General features: G+C 40.1%; 3 protein-coding genes across 5 annotated transcripts; 1 reads left to right on the plus strand and 2 right to left on the minus strand.

Annotated features, from left to right (window-relative positions):
• Positions 1 to 14: 14 nt before the first annotated feature.
• Positions 15 to 6,745, minus strand: mtfr1l (mitochondrial fission regulator 1-like). Of its 3 annotated transcripts, XR_013328245.1 has the most exons (10): positions 6,590 to 6,745; positions 5,897 to 6,033; positions 5,663 to 5,770; positions 5,484 to 5,593; positions 5,061 to 5,272; positions 4,594 to 4,981; positions 4,183 to 4,325; positions 4,044 to 4,109; positions 1,342 to 1,411; positions 15 to 658 (listed from the first exon to the last, which is right to left on the minus strand). XR_013328245.1 is itself a non-coding variant. In XM_077730511.1 (8 exons), the coding sequence occupies exons 2-7, from the start codon at positions 5,909 to 5,911 to the stop codon at positions 4,208 to 4,210; spliced, it is 951 nt and encodes a 316-aa protein (XP_077586637.1). In that variant the 5' UTR covers positions 5,912 to 6,033; positions 6,590 to 6,745; the 3' UTR covers positions 3,040 to 4,109; positions 4,183 to 4,207. The 3 variants fall into 3 exon arrangements, 1 of the variants encoding a protein (XP_077586637.1); XR_013328246.1 differs by lacking the exon at positions 15 to 658 and having other exon boundaries at positions 1,355 to 1,408; XM_077730511.1 differs by lacking the exons at positions 15 to 658; positions 1,342 to 1,411 and having other exon boundaries at positions 3,040 to 4,109.
• Positions 6,746 to 6,982: 237 nt separating this feature from the next.
• Positions 6,983 to 14,501, plus strand: LOC144205920 (uncharacterized). The gene is made up of 16 exons (XM_077730516.1): positions 6,983 to 7,077; positions 7,930 to 8,158; positions 8,498 to 8,703; positions 8,841 to 8,920; positions 9,672 to 9,761; positions 10,082 to 10,231; positions 10,628 to 10,759; positions 10,849 to 11,033; positions 11,139 to 11,458; positions 11,532 to 11,694; positions 11,974 to 12,154; positions 12,219 to 12,335; positions 12,868 to 13,020; positions 13,084 to 13,179; positions 13,256 to 13,329; positions 13,747 to 14,501. Exons 2-16 carry the CDS (start codon positions 8,061 to 8,063, stop codon positions 13,880 to 13,882), a joined length of 2,181 nt encoding a protein of 726 aa, XP_077586642.1. The 5' UTR covers positions 6,983 to 7,077; positions 7,930 to 8,060; the 3' UTR covers positions 13,883 to 14,501.
• A 139-nt stretch (positions 14,502 to 14,640) lies between these two features.
• Positions 14,641 to 19,012, minus strand: selenon (selenoprotein N). The gene is made up of 12 exons (XM_077730491.1): positions 18,632 to 19,012; positions 17,964 to 18,081; positions 17,755 to 17,885; positions 17,426 to 17,638; positions 17,227 to 17,351; positions 16,929 to 17,066; positions 16,756 to 16,837; positions 16,507 to 16,695; positions 16,343 to 16,448; positions 15,658 to 15,770; positions 15,451 to 15,552; positions 14,641 to 15,201 (listed from the first exon to the last, which is right to left on the minus strand). Exons 1-12 carry the CDS (start codon positions 18,818 to 18,820, stop codon positions 15,022 to 15,024), a joined length of 1,686 nt encoding a protein of 561 aa, XP_077586617.1. The 5' UTR covers positions 18,821 to 19,012; the 3' UTR covers positions 14,641 to 15,021.
• Positions 19,013 to 19,047: the final 35 nt, after the last annotated feature.

Raw genomic sequence — 19,047 nt, forward strand, 5'->3', positions numbered from 1 at the left:
TATATATGGACTATAAAAGATGATTGATCCTGCACCATTCAAACCATCAATCTGATCAATGAATCGTTATAGCCAATCTAGTAATGTTGAAATACTAGTCTATGGATTATTTGGTCAATTACATGAAATTTGTCAATGCTATAGTTACCCATATTTTGATTAGATACAAGGGCCTGCGATTAATGTTTCGATATATCATGACACCCCTACATCAGACGTGTTGTTTTGATTGAAATCAATTAAATAATGGCCAGTAGTTTCACATTAAAAGCCCAAAGGATAGTCATGATATTTTCATTCAAACTCTCTTTCCCTGCCTTGAACTTCTGAAGAGGCTCCATTTCAATTCATGAATAATAAGCAGATTTTTACCATGAGTTTGACACTACGAAGGCGTAAAACTGATTGAAATGCCAAACACCTTCCCCCTCCCGCGACGACGCTCAAAGCCAGCCAACGGACTTTTCATGATGTTTTTATTATTTGATAGAGCGATGCCGCTGACCTTAACTGGTGTCCAGCTGGCCGTCTTGGACGCTCGGGGAGTGGCGGTCAGCACTAACGATGCGCCTGCTAAAAACGGACTATGAAGAGCAGCCGGGGTCTTTAGGGCGGCACACCTCTCATGTTTGAAACCTTCCTCATTCACTCTGTCGACCTAAATCAGATGGATTTTGCTATCATAAGAAGACAGGGAGATGGCAATCAAATGGAGCGGAAAAGCAATTTATACTGAGATTTAAATTATATTTTACTTTTCCACTTACTGGTCTTGAATTAGCTTTAAATTCCAACTCTTTTCCTTTTTCCTGTTCTTTTTAAACCACACTATTAAATAAAAAAAAAGCTGAATTTCAAGTGAACCTAATGCATTTAAGATTAAGATTTTATTGATTGGCAACCAATTGCAGGTGTCCTATGCATGCTCACCATATTTGCTTGAGATAGGCTCTAGCACCCCGGCGACCCATGTGAGGATAAGCATAACGGAAAATCAATGAATACTCGTGTATTGCTTTTGATGCATCAATATGTCATACACGGAGTGTATGAAGTGTGACCACCACAAGCTCAAATGTGAGCTGCAAAATATGGGGGGAAAAGATACATCATATGTTTTCTTTTAAACTGGCTTGAATCACTATTATAAAAAAATGGAACAATTACGCAAAGGCTGGTGCTCATGTTGCCACTACGCTCACGGGATCAATTGCGCATTCTGCTCTGGTATTTCCTTTGCCTTTTTCCTAAGTGGAATGATACTCAGACTGGAAATGGGAGTGAGTCACAATTTGGCAAAAAAAAAGAACAAAAAAAAGGACATTTTTCTTTAATACTCACATGATTGCGCTTTCTTCTACTCTTTCTTTCTGGAAATGTGACCCCAGAGCCGAGCTATTTCCATCCCCTGCTGGGAGGATGCAATGTGTTTAAGACCATTAACTGTGACAACACCTGCAGTCCACACAGCTGCACTCCAGATTGATGAACGGTCGCCACAACGGGTTTTAACAGATTTTGGCAGGCTCATCAATCAGTCAATAAATGATAATTATTTGGGCAAAAAGGGAAAGAGAAAAGCAGAATAGCAGCGATCAAACAAACGCAGGTTGATTCATTGGAAATCTGCTTAATTAAAACTCATTGGAAATCTATCATTATGAATGGGAGGCAGAAATATGATAAAAAATAATTGAAAATATACTTCACCATTATTTGGGGGGCCATCCCCAAAGTATTTTTGGTTTTATTAATTTTAATTTGATTATTTTGAATATTTTAGTTAGAATGGATATTTTAGTCTACATTATATAAGATGGATTAATATATATACATACATATGTACATATTATATTAATTAATTCATAAAAAATATAATAATTTATTTACAGTTGAAAAAGTAATGTTTTTAAAATTTAGAACTGACATCCACATATGTGAATATCACAATTTGAGCCATTTAGGCTTCAATTTTAACTTCAATTTCACTGCAATTGACATACATCAAATCCATTCAAAATGTGATGTCCACATATGTGGGCTGCAGGTCTTTGCAGGGTTACATTTGACTTTTTAATCAACTCTGACTCTGACAAATGTCTCACTTGTGCGGTCATCAACAAAATTGAGGTTAATAAAAATAGGTCAAATGTAGAACAAATGAAATAGCACAGTTAATCAACAAGGTTAAAGCAGTCAGGGGGAAAAAGTTGCTCAAAATAGGTAGGTTAAATGATACAGTTCAGCAAAGCCAAACTAATCTTAGTTGGGTACTTGATAGACGTGAGGAAAAAGTAGCAAGATAAAAAAAATGGTCTATATTTAACAGGGCCTAATTATGATGATAAATCTCATTTTTAGAGGCCCCCCCCAGAAACGCCTACATTCAGTAGGATAGGTGTAGTGGAGGCAAACTAGGCCAAGGACTCGTTCCGAAATAGAGTGCAGCTTACTTTTAGGGGCGACTTCAATTCTGAAGTAGAATGGGCCAGATTTCACGATAATGTTCAAGAGGGGTGTGATTAGTTACATTCATTCAACTCATCAAAATTTCTGTAGTTTAGCTGAGCCTTTCTGCCTCCTTGTGGAAACCTTTTATACTGCTCAAGGACCTCAAAATACGGTGTATTGAAATTTTAAGTTTTATCTTTTTTTTCCCATAGATCCAATAGGGTTTGAAATAAGCAATTTTGAGATACAAGTCATCAATCAGTCATTTTGTTGTCTACAAAAAATAGAGTTACGAGTGCTTAATTTATAGTCAGCGTGGTGATTTACATTGTTTTTAGGCTATGTATTGCCACTACTAGTTGTAATTACTTTAAATAAAGCTAAGCAAAAAACTGCAAACTACACTAAAACCCCCCTAAGTGATCTTAATGCCGAATGTAATTTCCTTCCTGCTAATTCCTAATCACTAATTACTTTTTCCATGTATTTTAAATCCTCCAAATACTATCTGTGGTATGAGTTTTCTATCAAAAGCACAAAAAAATAACACTGTGTAGTATTCTGTTAGTCATAAATAAAAAGTTAACATTTCCCAAAAAAAGATCAACCCATCTTTATTTACAAATGCTAACATGACAAAAATAATATCAACAAACGCGTTGCAATGGACGTGCTGTATTCAAACCAACAAAGAAGATCGATACTGAGGAACTGAGGTAAATTTTAACTTGTCATGGTGCTCCGAAATGGCTTAACGATCTTTGTCATCTCTTAAAAAGGATGCGTGAGGAAGTAAATATGTCATGACAGCGAGGAATTATTGTGAGGGAGTTATTCCTACCCATTCATTGGTGGCTCATTATGAAAAACACATTACACTAAATCAATGTTGACAAATATCACACATTTTGTTGGGGAATAAGGGATGGGCTAATAAGAAAATGAAGTTGTGGCACAATCAGGGATGGGGGGGCGAGCAAAATCAGCCATCCGAGCAGGCAACAGATGTGCGGTAAGGCGGTACAAGGAATATTCATAGTCGGAACTCATGTGTTCCTATACAAAGTTATGTAAAACACACACACACTTCACTTATATTTGCTTCATCGGGAATCCCTATTCTACATCAAAAGGCCGTCAAACGTTCGGATCCTTCAAAGCGCTTCATTCGAGGGTTGGAAAAGTTCCAAAAAATATATATATACTCCAAATACACTGTGTATGCTCCCCTCCATACAGAAACACCTTTTAATTGACCTACCTGATGGTATAAGAGTAATTTGTTTTATAGGTGTGTCATTCCTAACCCCCATTTTAGAGTATATATAGGCTAGACATATACACACGACAGTATCGCTCTTATTTCAGTCCAAAGATCTAAGAAATGTTGTGTGTATAGACACAAACATGTTCAAGTATGATACAGAATTGCAAAATGTTCTAATTAAAAAGCCTCCTTTTCAATGCTGAATAAGTTACAAAGGATTCCTAAAAAGGGGCCACTGGTTGGTTACTCCTGGTGGAAAGTCATTGATTTCTGAAACCTGGAGTGAAGAATAAACTATACCATAGAGATTAGATTTGTTTACTACCTGGCAGCTGCTGCATGGAGGTCCAAGGAATAAAGTTGAAATATATGACAGTTCATGATAAAACATCTAGAAATGGACACAAAAAAATGTCAATGTGTGGACACTATTAGTATGTGAAAGAAAATGCTTTGCTACTTACATGGGGCAGCAGGACCGGTGAAGAACTAATTCCGTTTCAAGGCAACACTGTCTTCTTCCTTCAGGACAAACTTTTTCCTCAGAGCTTCAGAGATCAGGGAAGCTGAATCCTCCTCTCTCAAAGATGTACAGCCTCTGTTATACCTAGGGTTGGGTATTGTTTGGTACTTTTTAAAATGAAGCTGAAACAGTTGAAATTATACATTCAAAACAAAAACACCCCAAAAAATCAAAAGAATAGACTACAAAGTAAATATAAATACAAGTAAAACGGTGTTGGTCCAGTTACTGAAACCAAACTAAACTGATGCACAACGCAATTAACACCATACATTGATTATATTAAAAAAATGTGTTAAGCACATTCAACCTGTGAATTAAATTTAAAATACATCATAAAGCGAGTTTTTACCTATCTTTACTCATCTTCATGCGGTTCATGTCCTTCAGGATGTCCATTACGTCAGCAAAGCTAGTGGACTTGGACAGGGACACCGTGTCTTCCTCCGCCTCACGGTAGTCCATGCTAGGCCGGTCCAGGTCGAAGGTGGCCGATGCAGTCATAGAGACCGGTGGGAGCGGGTCCGGTACCAGCTCCGACACTACTGACACCATGTCTTTGTCGTCATCATCCTCTTCCTCCTCTTCTTCATCTTCCTCGGTGACATCGCTAATAACGAAAGAGGCGGCGGCTGCGGCCGCAACCGCTGGTGGGAAGGGAGTGGTTTCAAAAGGCGCCATGGAAAAGCTCATGCTGGTGTCATCAGGGGAGAGCAGATCAGGAGTTAAGGGGTTGGAGCCTGGAATGAATGAAAGGGATCAGGTGAAAAAATATCCAGTTTTAACCATCTTTACTTACAGGAATAACAAAAGATTCACCAGTGTCGTCGGACACGATCTTTGCAATCTGCGCTCGAAGTCTGCTGAGCTCGTCCTGCAGGGCAGTTGTGCGGTTGAGGGCGGTGACCCCGGGCTTTCTCAAGCCCTCCACCCGCTTGCCCTCACGTCGGAAGTTGGGCACTGATGAGTTCCTGTGTAGAACCAGGAGCGGTGTGGGCCTCCACTCGTGTTTCAAAGGGCGACTGTCACTCCTGGAGAAATTTAAAAAAAAAAATTAAAAACTGACAACTGAGTGTATAGGGTTGCCGTCCCAGAACATGTAGGGCAGGACAGTGTACATTTCTTTATGGCTTTATCAGAGGTGCATTGACACATTTAACCAAGCGTCATTCATTCATTGTGTATCAATGAATCCTGGCTGCTGTCTACATCCAAAGGATAACATAAAAGATCCCTCTTTACCGCACTCTGGCGTACGTCTCCTCTTCATCTGCAACAATCCAGGCAATATCTGCTAAAGTGGGAACCATGGGACCATCCATTGGGCGAAGAGAAGGCAGGCCTGGTAGCTCCTGATTGATAAAGATGTGACAAAATCATGTTTAAAAATGACAAACTTTCAATAATAAAAAGAAGAATACCTGAAAACATGCTCTTTGTGGTGGTTTGATCGGAAGACTGGAGCCTATTCTCCTCACTACGCTACGAGTGGATCCATGCGGCTTGTTTTGCCAGATAGGAATAACGTCCTGCAAACAAACAAAACAAAAGGATTGGTCGCTCCAAGCCAAGAATCTTTGCTTTGCAGCAAAATGCACATGCCAGCACAGTCATAGTGTTAATTGATGCAGCGTTTGAAAAAAAGCCTGACTTACGGTTTCTGTTTCCATGGCGACAGCTCAGCTTGCGGGGGAAGCACCGGTGCTTTGGTGCTCTTAATGGCTCAAGACTGAGCAGATGTCACGCTAATCGGACAACTCGTGGGATGTAAATTGGAGATTAGTCAGAGCATCTGTTGGGGATACAAAAGCAAGAAGAGAAAAGTTTATATTGAGTAGCGTAAACTTTTATGGTGCAAACTCATACAATGGATGAGGTTTTAAGGATGTGTCATTCTTGTCATTCTTGAATTGGGGCCATTGAAAAGTCACAAGAATATGCAAACCTGATTTAAGTTAGACAAACTAAAATCAATATCTCTCCTTGTCAATTGCCAGCAAGAGAATAATATTATGAAATGTAAAAAACAAATTAAATTATTTTGTTTCTAAATGACCAAGTAGTTTTGTTATTGGGGCACTGTTATGTTATAAATCATGCTCCATCAAAAAACAATAGCCGATCTCCTTTTAGTCATAAGATGATCAACACACTTCTGCTAATGTAAACTGTCATTAAATATGATTAGCCGTGAATGCTAACAAAAACAAAAACACATACGTTTCTATAGGGCCGTGCGTTAGCATCGGTAGCGCAAACGGTGACCCTAAAAGTATACATCCATTTTCCGGACGTTTAGTGAAAAATCAATGTTAAAACGACTAAAAACGCAAAAAGACATAACTTACGTTCAAAAGCGGGTAAGATCGAGTAGAGGATTTCTATTCCAGGAGCAGTTTATCCTTTTCGTCTTTCAATGTGAGTTATGTTGATGTTCATCAGCGGATGCCGGTGGTACGCATCCGGTGACTGTCCCGATGCTTTTTCGATCATTGCGCCCCTAGAGTTGGCGGTGAATACGTTTGCAATGGTTTAGATTTAGTTGTAATGTTTTTGTTGATGTTTTGGCAATACTTTGATGAAAATGTTGAAACAATGAATAGTGCATTGTGTAACATGAGGGTTTGTTGTTATTGCGCTTATTTTTCATCTTTGATGCTACAAGATCTCCATCCAACATGATTCCGCTTTCGCAGGAAGTCGACTCTTTGAGAAAGAGGAACTGGATTTGTTTTAAATTGACAAGTGGGCGGACCCGTGACCACAACACGGCACGTGATATCATAAGACTGCAACTGGAGGATTACGCAGCGGGGTTTGGCATCCCAAATGACCGGTATGTAAAAGCATCAGTCCCTGCAAGTTTGCGGTTCATCTGTTTAGAAGCTGTATTATTTTTCCGATCCATTTCTGCGCGTCTGGCTGCGTGCACTTCCACCTGCGGTGTTTTGACGCACACCCAAAACACTTCCTGGAATCACACTACGAAGTATTTGCTTTGGCTTACATTCTAAAAGAACGACATGCAAATATTTGAGATGTAAACAAAGCACCACACGATGTGAAGGCTGAGGACATTTGAAATGTTGCATTCCAATGCTCTGATTTGAAGGTATATCACTATTACGAATGCATGCAGCATAGTGGTATAGTAGTTGGATCTTAATTGATATGATTGAGATACTGAAGGACAGTGTTTCACATTTATTGAGGCACGTAACCATCAACAAAATCAAAAGGCACAACATTAAAAAGTCACTTAATTACCGCATTGAGACAAGTGGTGTTCTACTTGCGCCCCCTTGTGGAATATGTATGTCACTGGGATAGATAGATAAACATGATTTTCTGTTGTCAATATTTTATAGTAGTAATATTTCCAATTTAATTAATGGTACTTAGAGCATAATCACTGGATATTTTTCCTTATGTAGGCTAGAGTTATGGTGGAAATTGCTAATCATTAACGTTGTAAATTGTAAGAGAATCCACAATATTTTAAAATCTGTCTAATTTAAGATTCAGTTGCTCTCCCTCTTGATTGATTTGATGTTCTAATTGCATTGTTCAACTGGACCCATTAGTCCACTTAGATCAATTTCCTGCATCTGCAAAAATCCATCCATGTATGCAACCCGACCCCCCTCTGCACCAAAGTTAAGTTGCCACTTTGTGTTGTAAGCCGCAGATGCTGTAAAACCGGAGCAACAAAAAAAAGCAGGCCAGTCATGGGGAATGAGTGGAGGAGAAAGGATGCAAGTCGAGCCCCATCATCCATCTACAGTGGGATTGCAGCATTGTCACAATAAAGAGACATAGATGATGGCTCAGTCCGTGAGGAGGATTGACATCTCCATGGAGAAGAAGCCACAGAGTGACAAGACCCGGATAAGCTACTTTGGAAATGTGAAGAGCAGGTCAGGTTTACACAAAAGCAAGTTATGAGATGCACTCGACCGGGTTGTTTGCTTTATTGTCCCTCAATCCACATGTTTATTTATCTCTGTTTATATTGAGATGTGTAAAATTAATGTTAACCAAGATTTTCCCCTCAGCATCTTTATGATCCATCGTAATGAGGTACCTGCCCAAATATGGCATTACCTTCCTACTGCCTGGAAACCAACATAAATTGACGATGTAAAATCTGATGCAGCTATCCAATGGAGGGGCTCTGAAGTTCATTGTATTTCAAATTTAGGCTCAATGTAATTTCTTAACCAATAGGAAGTATCTTTTTCATTGTGTGTCTTCAGGCTGGGCTCAAGTCTCCAATCTGGGCTCTCTCAGCCTCCAACATTCACAAAGCGGCCTTGGGACAGTCAACCTCTGGGCCGAGGCTTGCATGAGCCTTCAACCAGAAACCTACATAAACACCATCAGTACCAAATTGCCCCTGTCCAACCTGTGGACCACATCCCACACATTCGAAACCCAATTTTGCGGCAGTACTACCAGCAAGGTAATATGTTAGTCAAATTTACAACAGATTTTGAACTTGAGGCAAAACTAACATGTTTTGTAGATTCTATCTTAAAATTGTGTGTTTTATCTGTGTGTGTGTGATGTTAAACACTTGACCTTTTGGGTTGGTGGCAGGCACCTCATGGGATGCCAACAGTGCAGTGAAGCAAGAGCAAAAGGGCCGATTGCTAAACAATGGCAAAAGCAACAGTACGGTCAGTGATACACTTTTATATAGTATATTTCTATGATGTAAAGTTTCGGAAGTATACAGTGTTGATAAGAGTTTTATGTCTTGGAAATGGTATTGTCCAACATTCGGTTCACCGACCACAGCTTTGGTTTGCATGGATATATATACTCAATGTATTTCAGAGTCTTTTTGGAATATACAATAGGAGTAATGCATTTTACGATGTTTCCTCAAAGGTAATGTCTGTTTTTTTTACATTCATGAAGTAAGCTCTTGATTGGGAATAATTAACCAGACTTGTGTCTTTTAGACAAACAGTGTTCTTGCGACGAGCCCGATTTACTTTGACCTTTGAGCAGAAACCCACTTCATTGCTATGGTTACCTAGTGCACATTAAATGAGTGTTTTAAGTTTTATTTGAGGGCAAACTATATGACCAACAGGAAAGAAATTATTGCTCGCCATCCTCGTCATCAAATGAGGCTGTTTATTACTATTTATTCACTCACTTTTGTAGATTCAATTGTTACTGCAAAAAACTCGACATACCCCAAAATGTATTTTTTCTTTTGTTTTGTATTATTAACATATGCTACAATTTTTATAACTCCAGAACAATTGAAAGTACAAATAATGTATTCACTTCCACCATCAATAGGTTTTCCCTACTGCTAGAGATTATGATGAATTACAAATGGGATATGAAGTTATTGTATCACAACTATTCTTTTTCCAGATAATATGGTTGTTTTTTTCTTCTTTCTCCACCCAGGATGAGTCAGTGTTTTGCATCTCATCCCAGTTCGGTTCCCACTGCCGACCACAATCGTCACCTTTGTGTTCTGCACTTTTTCGGACGGAGGTAGGAATCAGCAATTGTCATATGGTGGAATTTTAGTTGTTGTTGTTGTTTTTGTTGTTGCCTGGATTTTACAGGCAAATCGGCATGACTGCAGCAAATGCTCATGATCTAAAAGCTGATTCTTACAATCCATGCTTATGCCTTCATACTCTTTCTTTTCTTTGTCTCCCGTGTCTTAAATGGTGTCATGTGGACCTCTGCTATGAGTACAAACACAGTAAAGGGAGGGCTAAAATGCAGGCAGAAAGAGGAAGTACTTGACTGTTGCTGAGCTATATACGGTGTCGGTCACTCATAACATGGCCTCTTCTGTAAAGCAGCAGCAATCTGAGGTGGGAAAGACCATTGTAGCAGGCAACTTGAATGCTTGTAAGAAGAAAATGATGCTGGAGACGGATTCAGATGTCTCGGATCGACACGTTACTCCTGCTCAGTCACCTTTGCCGGAAGCAGAATATGACAAACTACTGGTAAATGTAAATTGTCCTTTTTTTATACTGTTAAATTTTTTTGCACTTGCTTTACTCATTGAATCTATTTATATTATTTAAGGATATTGATTGATTCATTTTATACCCTTTTGTCTTAGCAAAAGTTGTTTAACAACTTATGGAATATGTGTATAAATAGACAATATTTCCATTAGAAAGAAAAGGTAACTTATTTTCTGTGAACAGATTTTTTTTCCCAGGGTGTCGTCTTATTAAACAGTAATTGTATATAATTTACTTCTACTTCTAATTTTACCACAGTTCACATAGTACTGCATATGTATTCCACCTCAGGGATCAAGTTTGCAATTTTACAACTATTTTACATGCAATTGGATATATCATTAACTCACCAAACATTTTTGTTGCAAAAAGGATGTAGAGGCGGTTCCAATGCCTGACGGACAGCTCTGCCTTTTGGCTCTACCGCCCGAGTGCTGCCCGGGTGAGGGTCCGGATGCCACGCCTTACCTCAAATTGTTCTGCCGCCACATCACAGACCGCAAGGTAAGCTAAAACTCTAGTTCTGAGTGTCTGCTCAGCTTTCAAATTTGAATGTTTTTAAAAAAACGATATGTTCTCTTCACCCTCATCAGGGCATCGTGTCCGGTATCCTCCTGGTGACGACGAACAAGCTCTTCTTCGACCCGTGCAAGACTCACCCGCTCGTGAAGGAGCACGGCTGCGAGGAGTACCTCCTGTCATGCTCCGTGGACAAGCTGACATCTGTCTCGTTTTTCTCGGATATCTCACATGTTCGTTTTCACTACTCCCAGCATAGGTAAAGTAGTCTGCTTAGGAAAAAATATATATATACATATATTATGCAACCATTTCATATACTGTGTTGTCAAGTCATTATAATTACAAATCCTTTACTTTGCAGAAAAAAAGGGAAAAAACTTTTCCACAGGCTGAAAAATGTCAAAAGCCAAGAACAAAAAAGGGAGTCACTTTCAATTCTTGTACCTGCAGCACTTTCCAATTTGAGCCTAAAAGAAGAAAAAGCTGCTCCAGAAAGTGAGCAAACTTTGAGTGAAAAAACTTCTGAGAAAAAGCTTGATGAGAGCCCATCTGAGGTTTTGTCAGACGCCTCCGGAAGTCCTCTTGGTGTGGCCGCCAGCTTCTGTTGCGGAAGTTCGGAATCGTCCAGTCCAGGGAGAACAGACGAGGCGCCGTCCTCTTCTGCGAGCAGTCCGACTGCAGGTACCGATACAGTGGCGCAGTGTTCAGTCATTCCTACAGATTTGATAATACATCTTCTTTTTGTAAGCTACAGTTTCTAGAAGATCCCCAACCAGAAGTCCCAGCTCTGTTATGTTTGTGCGGCTGCGGGTTCAGTCGTCTGCAGGACTTAAAAGGCGTGTCGTGGGGTTCCAGTTTAGCGGGACTGAGCCGACCACTACAGTACGGGAATCTTGGATTGCACTTTCAGAAGAGAGGTACTCTAAGTCTTGAGATTTCAGGTCAAAATACAAGACTTGACATATCACAAGAAGTTTTGTCTTTGGGCCACTGACAAAATTATAAACTATTTTCAGAAAGTTGGAATGTATTCACATTTTTTTAATGCATAAAATAGCCAAGTGAATATTTCACTAACAAACAAGAAACCAGAGCCGCTGTGGTTGTCCATTTACCTTCTCCTATGCTTGTTTGTTGACGCAGCTGCTGACCTATCCGTCCGTCCTGAATAGTCATTTTCTGTCCTCCCACTTTAGCTCGGACGAACTGCACGCTTTTCTCGAGCACCGTCGACCAGATTTGTGTCTCTGCACGGGAGGAGAAGAGGACTGGGAGGCGGATTACAATGAAGAAGAGTTTGTACTAGTTGAGGACAAAGACGAAAAGGAGCAGGTGGACTTGTTACAGAAGCAGCGTGGCTCTGGGGACGACTGGGAGGTGAGCATTGAGAAATGCAAACAAGGTCTGTTTTTAACAGAAGAACTGGCCATTCTGTTTGCAGATGGTGTTGATGGAGGACAACAGGGACAAACCGGGCCTGCTCATTGAACGAGAGCCTGATGGACTTCATGCCATTGTGGAGAATAGCCATATTTTGGAAGCCTCACATGTCAGAGAGGTCAGTGAAATCATTTCCTGGAAAAGCCTGTAGTTATCACACTTGCTTTAACTCGACCACAATGGGGTGTTCTAGCACAAAAATATTTGCATTGTTTTGATTTTGGGATGTCGGGTTTGAGGTAAGAGGAAATTACTTTTCTTTTTTTTTAAGGATCGGTACAAATTTTAAGGTACTCACTGTTCTCTTTATGAGATTTTACACAATGGGTTTCTACTTAACTTGAAGTTGCTGGATTGCTAGTACTTCAATTTAGAATTCAGCCAAAAACACAATTTGGAGACTGTTTTCACTCCATCAACAGTTCAAGGTTTTTCCCTTGTACAAGGCACAGTGGTGTCTTTTTTCTGCAGCTCTCAGGTATTTTAATCATGTAGAATTCTCATCATTAGTCATTTAAAAAAACACTGATTTCTTTTCAAAAATTGACAAAAGGAAAATCTCAAATGAAAAAATGACTCCTTGTTTAAATGGCAGTTTAACCGGTTTGTCTCATTGTGTTTTTTTCTCCTTCCACCCCTCATTTACTTAGCTGTACAAAGAGTTGCCCCCCAAAACAGTGGGTCACACCTGGCAGCTGGCGTACAGCACATCTCGCCACGGAGCCAGCCTCAAGTCCCTCTACCGCAAAGTGAGCCTGGCGGACTCCCCCAATCTCCTCGTTATCAAAGACACCCTGGACGAGGTAATGCTTCTACTTTACAGCGTCACTGAAGAGAGTCCTGTAATCTCTTCTTTTCATCCTCAGGTATTCGGGGCATTCCTGTCGCACCCTCTAAAGCTCAGTGAGAAGTTTTACGGCACAGGAGAAACATTTCTCTTCATGTTGCATCCTCGATTCAAGGTCATTTTCATGTTCTGCCATATGAACTGATGTAGCTAATTGAATACACATAAATGTATGTTCCGTGTTTCCGCAGTGCTTCAGATGGACTGGAGAGAATTCCTTTTTCATTAAAGGGGACCTGGACTCGTTTGCCATTGGGGGAGGAAGGTAAATTATACGTTGAACAGTTTGGAATGCATTTGTATGCAGATTTTCTTTTCCTAATCTGATTTTTTTGCTATTTTGACAATAAAATAAATTGCTTAATGCAATTTGGTGAGAACAATAATCGATTTCCGTATTTTTCGGACTATAAGTCACACCAACCAAAACAAATCCACAATAAAAATAAATAAATACATATACACATATACATGCACAAGTACGCATTTTTTTATTTAACCAGAAAACAAGAACACGTTAAAAAAACAATTGGAAAGTAGAATAAATAGGTATGTGTCAAAATATAGCAGTCAGAGAGGGAAAAAAATACATAAGTCACCTATGAGTGCAACTTATAGTCTGGAAAATACAGTAAGTTTGTAAAGAATTTTAAAAGTGATTATATATATTTTCTCCCTACAGTGGCCACTTTGGTCTATGGGTTGATGAGAATCTGTACCTGGGCCGCAGCAGCCCCTGTTACACCTTCAATAACTGTTGCCTCTCAGAAACAGACGACTTCCGGATCATGGAACTGGAAGTGTGGGCATTTTGCTGAGGCCTTCCACCTTTTTTGCTATTTTTTTCATACTGGCTGTCATTTCACAGTACCAGGCAGGTCAGCCAGTTGGATTTATTCACACAGTTGAACGGATTAGGGTGAGTCAATTTTTGGAGCACTGGCTGCCACAAGGGATAATTTAATAGCTGACGCATTCCTGCGGGCATGCTCTCATGTGTGAATCACTTGTTATTTATTATGGAGCAGCTCTGCATCATTATGCCGGAAGCCACATTACTTTGTAAAAATGTTAAATAATGCTCCTGTTTTGACAGGATGTCTTCATTACATGTCAAAGGCTGGTCAAATAAAACAGATGGCATATGTATTAGGAATTATAATCATGATATTCTTGGTTTAGATTCAGGTTTGATGCTGCTTTTGCATTGTGGGGGGGATTTAAAGGCGATTTGGACTCATTGGCTGCAACAGATTCATTTGTGGGTTCAATATTTTTTCAACAAGGGGATTTTTGCCACTTTTAAATTTGGAACTAATTAATAGAACTAAACTTTGTCATAAGTTTTGTGTCTTTTATTTTTTGACTGTAACTCCATAGCTGAAATTCATGTAAGGTAACCAAATGTTGCACACAATAAGATTCAGAGCACTTGAACTTAACTAAATGATTTTATTTTGAGATGAATCAATATGAACAACAAAAACAATATTTTGCTTCTGAAGGTATGAGGTAACTGACATAAATTATGACAATAGTCTTTGGTGTAGTGTTAACTCCCCCCCCCCCCCCCCCCCCCCTACTTAGGAAAAACAGTGGCACTCTAAAAACAGAAAACTTCAAATTCAGGTTAACTCCCTTTTTCAGAAGGTATTAAATAAGTACAAGCATGGAAATCTGAAAATGTTTGAACTGTTGAATTTGGGCATCACACACACTAAGGCGATTGCATCAGTTGAAAGAAAGCGAGCTTGGGTGTTTCCATTTGGACATTTCAGCAGAAACTACATCAAGTTCTGCCCAGCCTAAAGAGCTTTCAGGCAATACCATCACAAACTGCTGAAAGGTGCCATTGGCTTCACTTCTCTTCTAAAGCCTTTGAGTGAGTGACACGGCAAGAAATATTGAATGTGCACAGTGAGTTGATTTTTTTCTTCTTCATCACAATAAAGAAAATCTACTGTGCCAGGTACTGTTTAGCCATTTCCAGTCCCTCCTTCAGGAAACGAATGTAAGTGGCGGTGGAAGGGTCTTCAAACCCTCCAGGGAAACTAAAAGTGGACCCCACCTGCTGCTCGTCTTCGTCAGGCTTCATCGACGTCTGGTCTAGGAAGACGTTTGCGTTGATGTGATGAACCTGGATAAAAAGAGCATTTAAGTTTGACTTATTAACCTATTCCCTACCACACATCACGTCCCAAGACATGCTCTTAAAAATTTTTGGGTTCTTTGGCTATGTGAACACAGAACTTGCATAAATAATGAAAAGTTTCTACTCCTTCTTTAGATATGAACTGTTGAATATCATAAATAACATTATCTACACATCTTTGGTTAGGAATGACCCAATGGCAGATTTCTACTGGATGAAAGAGAGGTTAATTACAATGGTTCCATTGGGCAGGGCAACCATCATCTCCACAGGAAAGGTGTACTTGTCAAGGTGCAAGCGAGCCTTTTCACTTAGCGCGGAACTCTGCTGATCAGCCTGAGGTAGAGAAACAAAATAGGAAAATGTATTTACTTTCTAGTAACCTTGATTGTGGCTTATTCTAGTAGGAAATTCCAGTGTAGATTTCCTGAGAGTTCTTACCCGCATGTTTTCCAGCTCTTTGACCAGAGACCAGCTGCTCACAAAGCTTTGGTTGAGCAGAGCCAGAACGGGCGAACTTTCCAGGACAGTTTCCCGGAGAGTTCGCCCAGAACCTTAAAACCAAAGATAAGATAAGCCTAAGAAATTCCATTGTTTCATAGATGCAAATTGTTTCCGTCTGCATACTGAGAGTTGCTATTGTTAAACTGAATTTCTGGGGATGACAAATTCAGGATTTTACATCATAGTCTTATAAATAAAAACAAATGGAAACAGCCTAAATCTCCCCGGATGAGTCTTTACACACTAATACTCAGAAATAGATACCTTCAGTTGCCCTATTTTCAGCCACTGTGGTGCTATGAGCAATGTAAATATAAAATTAGACCATTTTAATTTGATGGTAGGTTAGTAGTAATCCCATTACATCATTGCCACAGACCACCTTTTTTGTCCACCATCCTGCATAAACATATATTGTAAAGTTTTGGGGCTAAGTTGTTATTCATATTTCTCCATTTGAGTCTTAACATGTAATTTTAGGCTACTATTATTGCTTTAGTTAAGTTGGAAATTGACCACAGTACTTTCCCATATACAAATGTTCATCACTTTTGAGCAATGATAAAAAAAAACAGTATTATATTATATTTGTATGCAATATTATTGAGCCTAATAGCCCTACCTCAGCAAGACTGGTCATCAAGGGCTCCCCAAAGTAAAATGGAATGCACCAACTTTTTCTCTGCTTCAGCTCGCTGGAAGGCCTTCGAAAAAGGGAGGTAGGAAACCTGCGGTACGAGTCATTCTTAAGTATCACCACGACCAAAACATCAACAACACATTTACCTGTTTGAAGGGATACAGGACGACCTCAAGAAGACGTTTGGCCTCTTCCCGATCGATTTCAGCGCGCCAGACAATATCCTCAAAGACGAACCGGATCGGCTCGGTGCCGCCGGATCGGCTGTCGATGATGTTGCCGTTCTCATCCATGATGATGGACGGAGTTGAAGGCCCAGTGGATTCCAATTCCAGCTGGGAAACACAGTGTCACCTTAAGAAATGTGGCTTGAAATGTAAGTACAAAGACCTTACCTGTGGTAAGTACCCAATGTCTACTTCCATATTGCTGCTTTCGCTGGCACCATATAGCCACTCCATGTCGACATTCAAAGATCTGTAACAAATGTAAAAAAATAAAAAATAAAACATGAAAACTACTCCTATTATGCTAAGATATAACATAAAAAGCTTTTAGAGTGATGTACTTGTCACTGGGGACGTAGAGGTGAAAATGTCGCACGTGAGAGGCGTCTTTAGAGAGAACAATGTTGCCTGCAAATTGGCCTGGTGTGAACCAGAAGGGGAAATTGGGGACGGTATTGAGCTGGAACTCGGCATGAATCCTGTTTGTAGAAAAAAAGACAAGCAAATTATCTCAATGATTTATCCGTGTTCTCTGAAAAGTATTGGTGTAAGACGTCAATGATGGGTAATGAGGAAAAATAGCTGTAGATGAAGGTCATATTCAAAACCCATCTTACATCATAATGTGTTTCTCTTCACCTGAACACAATATCATAATAGAAGTCGTTACTGGCACGTATGCACGCGATGGTGCCCTGAGGTGCAAAGCGAGACTTAATGAAGGGTCGGGGATGAAACATGGCCAGCAGCGAGTGAATGAAGACCTGCAGCGAGAGCAAAAAACACCAACATGTAACATTCATATGAGAAGGAACTCAACTAGTTTTCTCAAAGATACCTCTTTGCCCTTTGGTGTGGGTGGGTGGTAACGGTTGTTGGGCAGGTAGCCACTGAAGATGTTCAGCTCGCTAGGGATCACCCACCAGGTGTCTCCCACCTCCTGTTTGTTCTTGGGTGGGAGGAAGATCTTGAACTGGCTGGCGTAGAAAGAAGATGAAGGCACGGCTGGAGTCTTCCACGAGCGCAGTCCGCTTAGGCAGCTGTGAGAAACCTGCAAGATATAATGAAGCCAAAAAGTCAACTTGTTCTAAACATATCCATTATGAACCATCTACTTGAACTCATAAAGTTACACATGGCATTTTTATGGACCATTTTTACTCTTACCCCAAGAAAGCCATCTTTGCTTTTTGTCATGGATTCCATGAGCAGAGGCTCCATTCTAGCCTTCACTGTTAACGTTTCCCCATCTGGGTCTTCAATCACCTCCTCTTCAATTTCCCCAGGAGGTGTGATCCCTTTGGAGAAAACAACAAACAAAAAGATGAGACAACATTGATCATTAAAGGTCATTAATTTAAGTATAATGGTGGTACCTGTGAGTTTTTCCACAACAGGTTTAAACTCCTCTGGGCTGAGATATAGGTCATGGTTTGTGTCTAGCGAAGAGAAGAGAAAAAGCCCCTCGGCACCTAGAGTTTGAACACTCTCCTCCTAATGGGGGTAGCAGACACACGTTCATTAGATTTACTAGAGTGACTTCTTTATCAATGCGTGTTGCAGAAAAGCTTGGTTGCCGCGGCAAGGAAAATTGGAATGATTGGGAAAGATCTGCTCAGAGGAGGCCACAGATTCTTTGGCACTGTTTTTTTTTTATCCAGTCAAACTCCTGGCCGCGTCTCCAACAGATGTTGGCCTCCAAAATACACAATAGTTGGTAGAAAGGGGGAGGATAAGACCAAACGTTGAATTCTAGCAGCTGGGATGAATAAAAGACACACCCTTGTAAACACAAAATGGGCTGAACTAACTGCTGATTAAGTGTTTATGCCACAGAATGCCAAATTTACAGGAGGAAATACCTATAATGGGTTAAGAATTAGGAATCCCTAGGGTGAAAGTTTAAAAAAAACTATGGAAAATAGATGGATGTCACTTATATCATCCTTAAATTAGTTTATATCACCAAACTTTGACTTTATATTAAATAATGAATAAGAGATCTTAAAAAAATTGAAATCTATTGTATTAAATGATTACTCACGTGTCGCTTGAGGAGATCGGTTTCTTGATGGTACTTGACCCCCCAAGCCAAGAGGGGAACAGCAATAACCAGGATCAGGGTGCACACCCGGGTTGAGATCCAGGAACCGGAGCCCCGAGTCGGCTGTCTTTTCTGGCCGTCACGGTGCTCACCCTCTCGGATCTCATTTTTATCAACGTCCCCGGCCATATCCTGCTACTATAAAGACATGTCGCTTCGATAACATCCAACTAAGTTCAGTCTTCTTCAATGCAGGAGGATCGCTAAAACGCTGGAGAAGGAGGTCCAACCTGGAGGATGAAAATTCCAGACAACCGCTACATTGAGATTGCAAATTAACCGTACATCCTTCGGATGATTTTTTCCCCCCAACTGGTCAAGTGAAATTCACCACAACCCAGATATTACATTTTTGT

Source organism: Stigmatopora nigra, chromosome 13, assembly GCF_051989575.1.
Source record: "Stigmatopora nigra isolate UIUO_SnigA chromosome 13, RoL_Snig_1.1, whole genome shotgun sequence".
NCBI lineage: Eukaryota > Metazoa > Chordata > Actinopteri > Syngnathiformes > Syngnathidae > Stigmatopora > Stigmatopora nigra.

What these genes read in the sequence shown, in the direction of transcription:
- mtfr1l (XM_077730511.1), bottom strand. An exon ending in GAGACGTACGCCAGAGTGCG is followed by an intron (nt 5,273 to 5,483) that starts GTAAAGAGGGAT and finishes AAATTTCTCCAG; the next exon opens with GAGTGACAGTCGCCCTTTGA. An exon ending in GATCGTGTCCGACGACACTG is followed by an intron (nt 4,982 to 5,060) that starts GTGAATCTTTTG and finishes CATTCATTCCAG; the next exon opens with GCTCCAACCCCTTAACTCCT.
- LOC144205920 (XM_077730516.1), top strand. Translation starts at nt 8,061, where the DNA reads ATGATGGCTCAGTCCGTGAGGAGGATTGACATCTCCATGGAGAAGAAG. An exon ending in GCGGCAGTACTACCAGCAAG is followed by an intron (nt 8,704 to 8,840) that starts GTAATATGTTAG and finishes GGTTGGTGGCAG; the next exon opens with GCACCTCATGGGATGCCAAC. An exon ending in ATGGCAAAAGCAACAGTACG is followed by an intron (nt 8,921 to 9,671) that starts GTCAGTGATACA and finishes TTCTCCACCCAG; the next exon opens with GATGAGTCAGTGTTTTGCAT.